The 3,765-nt window shown below is 48.0% G+C and overlaps 1 protein-coding gene across 1 annotated transcript in view; it reads left to right on the forward strand.

Moving 5' to 3' along the window:
* Window positions 1-3,765, forward strand: part of NOM1 (nucleolar protein with MIF4G domain 1) — a 32,959-nt gene that overhangs the window by 17,516 nt on the left and 11,678 nt on the right. Inside the window, exons 8-10 of the mRNA XM_011973092.1 lie at window positions 769-901; window positions 1,459-1,590; window positions 3,545-3,654. Of these exons, the coding sequence (XP_011828482.1) occupies window positions 769-901; window positions 1,459-1,590; window positions 3,545-3,654 (375 nt within the window). The remainder of the gene's footprint in view (window positions 1-768; window positions 902-1,458; window positions 1,591-3,544; window positions 3,655-3,765) is intronic.

Consider the following 3,765-nt stretch of genomic DNA (forward strand, 5'->3'; position numbering starts at 1 on the left):
GTGCGATGGAGAGTTCTGTTTCGGCAGTGCCGGCGGTGACATGACTATATGGGCTTATCCACACTCACAGGACTCTACACTGCAAAGGATAGGTTTTACTGCGTGTGAGCTCTAACTCAAGTTTTACAAACGATGGCGGGCGCCCTGGCTCACGCCTGTAATCCCAGTACTTTGGGAGGCCAAGGTGGGTGGATCACCTGAGGTCAGGAGTTCAAGAGCAGCCTGGCCAACATGGCAAAACCCCATCTCTACTAAAAATACAAAAATTAGCTGAGGGCGGTGGTGGCATCTGTAATCCTAGCTACTCGGGAGGCTGAGGCACAAGAATCGCTTGAACCTGAGAGGTGGAGGTTGTCGTGAGCCGAGGTCACGCCACTTAGACTCCAGCCTGGGTGACAGAGCAAGACTGTCTCAAAAAAAAAAAAAGAAAGAAAGAAACTGAAGTCATTGCCATAGCAGGAACCAGCTCTGAGGGCGCACATGATTGAGGCCGTTTATTGTCAGCCGGGCACAGCTGTCGACTTTTGCAGCTGGCGGGGGACCCTAGATGGTCTTGTCTCCTCTGACATTTTGTCACATTGTAGGATAAGCTGAGGACCGGAGAGGTTGTGATGGGGCTGGGCCCGTAGCTGGTGTCTGCCGCCGCGTCCACCTGGCTCGCCCCTCACCAGACCTTTCCAGGCGGGAAGGAGTTCCCCTGACAGGTATCAGCCTTTAAACTTTGGAGGTCGAGTGATGTTCCAGTCATTGCTGTTCTCTGTTTTCTAGGCTTGGACTTAAGGATCAGCAGGAGAGAGAAATCATTCACGTTCTCATGGATTGCTGCCTTCAGGAGAAAACCTACAATCCCTTCTATGCTTTCCTGGCTAGCAAATTCTGTGAATATGAAAGGAGATTTCAGGTAGCTTAGTGCGGAGGCACCAGTTAATCTGCTCTACTGTTTTTTCTACACATGCTGCCTGGCTCAACCCACCTGCAAAGGAGTTCCCCACGTCAGGAGGCCCCTGATAGCCCAGTCACATGGTCCATGCTGGCTGCCAGGCCACGTTCACTGGGAGCGGAAGTGGGAGGGCTAGAGGGGAATGTCAAGGGTCCAATATGTCCTCATGTCGCCTGCTCCTGCCACAGTGCAGGCAGTGTGTGGCCAGGCCAGCGGGAGCACCTCGCCGGTTCACAGTGCACCAGTCTTTTCTGATGTCACTTGCTGTAGCCTTTTCCTTAGAATGTTCTGTTGGTATCTGCTGATTTGGGGGGAAAACTGCACCAGAAGGAGATTCTTGTGAAGCTGTTTGGGACTATGCTCCATAGGAAAGGACAGTAAGGCCGCCACTAAAAGTCTTGATGTTTAGAATATTCAAAATAAGATAATAAGAAAATACCTTTAGGTTATGTTCTTAGTGATGTATTATAATAATCTGTGGCCATTTACCTTTTTTCTCCTTTTAACCATGATACTAGATGACTTTCCAGTTCAGCATATGGGACAAATTTCGGGACTTGGAAAACTTGCCAGCTACGAATTTCTCTAATTTGGTTCATCTGGTGGCCCACTTGTTGAAGACAAAATCTCTTTCCCTTTCCATCTTAAAGGTTGGTGTAATGTGTGAAAATATTGAAAGCAGTGGAAATGGGAGTGTGATTGTTTACATCAGGTCCTATTGTACCAGCATGTTTTCTTCGATTCTGATTCATCTGAAAAGTGCCTGCGTTATCGTAGCCAGCACAGAAAATGGCCAGACTAACAGGCGCTACAAATTGATCTGGTAAATGAAGGCACCGCTGCAGTTCTTTTGCTAAGCTGAGTGAATCTGTTTTGGGGTTTGAGGTTAATTTGCTGGTCCTAATTATAAAATCCTGAACTAGTCACTGTTAGTGAGGAGAAGAGTGGACGAAGTAGGGCCTGGTGTCCCTAGAGGTGAGGTGAGTTTGCTCACTTCGATGTAAGTTGTTTTAAAACTGTAGGCTTTCTCCTGCCCTGCTGTGTTTTGGGACTTTGCAGTGAACCATGAAACATAGACATCTTTTTTCTTTTTCCCCAAAATGGAGTGTTGCTCTGTCACCCAGGCAGTGCAGTGGTACGATCTCAGCTCACTGCAACCTCCACCTCCCAGATTCAAGCGATTCTCCTGCCTCAGCCTCCCAAGTAGCTGGGACTACAGGCGCCTGCCACCACACCCAGCTAATTTTTGTATTTTTAGTAGAGACGGGATTTCACTGTGTTGTCCAGGCTGGTCTGGAACTCCTGACCTTGTGATCTGCCTTCCTCAGCCTCCCAAAGTGCTAATACTACAGGCGTGAGCCACTGTGCCCGGCTGAAACCTAGGCATCTTATAAGTTGGGGTTTGATGTGGGCCAGTAAGGCTTGGATGGTAGGACCAACAGACTCTGAATAGCCTAAAAAATTTGGATCACCTAGGGGGCAATGGGAAGTGAAAAGCAGAGCGAGTTGAGGGGCGTTGACTGCAGTGGCCTGGACCCACAAGACAGCTGCAGCCTCAGCTTCCCGTGTGTTTCTGTGTGTCCCGTGCAGTTCATCAGCATGCCCGCTCCAGTTCACCCTGCGTCCCTTGCTGTGTCCAAGTGTCCAAGTTTGGCCACTGTACTGAAAATGAGGGCACCGAGCCTTACGCCAAATCCTGACAACTGGAATAACTTGGATCATGGCAGAGGCATTGCTCCCCCTCCGCTCCCCTGCCTTGCCTTTTGCTCACTCAGGCATCGTGCTCATCGTGGAACAGCATGGATACTACCGCGGATGAGCGGGAGAGGTGTGGCAGGAGTGCGTCCTTTGGCGTAGAGCTCTAGAGATGCCCCAGCCCCGCCCCGCCCCCCGGGCTGCTCTCATTCCCAGTATCTCTGTGTTTCGGCCGTGCTTTGTGGTCTCACAGGCCCCGGGTCTGCAAGCGCCTGTGATGGTGTTTGGCTGCGGACCTCCCTGTGGGTATCCTTCCCGTCACCATGCATTTAGTCCCCTCCTCGAGCTCGCTGACATTCAGCTAAGATTGAAGTGGGTCCATGCTGGCGCCCGTGAGTCTGTTCTGGGTAGCATCCTACTGTATACGTATGCCTCAGTTTACATACTTATTTATCCCACTGATCCGTGTTTAAGTTATTTCTGATTTTTTGATAGTTTTCTAGGAGAGAGAGATACATATATTAGTCTTCTAAAAGTAAATTTTTTATATATATAGTTTTAATTAGGGGATGGGTACTTTTGGGAATGGGGGTAATTTATGGTTCAGTTCTAGATACTGAATTTCTGATTCACAAGGTGTATGCCCCGGGAATTCCACTTACACTGCTGAGTTGTTCCCAACGGTGATTGTGGCCGGCCACACCTCTGCCAGCAGTGTGTAGGGATTCCCAAGGCCCACATCCTTGCCAACAGGTGCTCATTTCTTAGCTCTGGAAATAGCTTCTTAAATCAGTGGTAGAGTGGGGGAGTGGGAGAGATTAATTTTTACTCTAATTAACTATATTTACAAATCATTGAAAAAGTTGGCTAAATCAGTGTAACTATTTTTCTCTATGTCCTGACCATTAGGTAGTTGAATTCAGTGAATTGGACAAACCCAGAGTCCACTTTTTACGAAAAGTATTAAGTATCCTATTAATGGAAACAGAAATTGAAGACCTCAGTTTAATTTTCACAAGGTATGTACCCCACCCTTTCTGATGAGACATGGAAGAGAAATAAAGAGGTTGTTTTCACTTGTGTTAATTTAGAAACACAAGGTTGTACTACATGTGTAGCTTAATCTTTTC

Source organism: Mandrillus leucophaeus, unplaced genomic scaffold (assembly GCF_000951045.1).
Source record: "Mandrillus leucophaeus isolate KB7577 unplaced genomic scaffold, Mleu.le_1.0 Scaffold134, whole genome shotgun sequence".
Taxonomy (NCBI): domain Eukaryota; kingdom Metazoa; phylum Chordata; class Mammalia; order Primates; family Cercopithecidae; genus Mandrillus; species Mandrillus leucophaeus.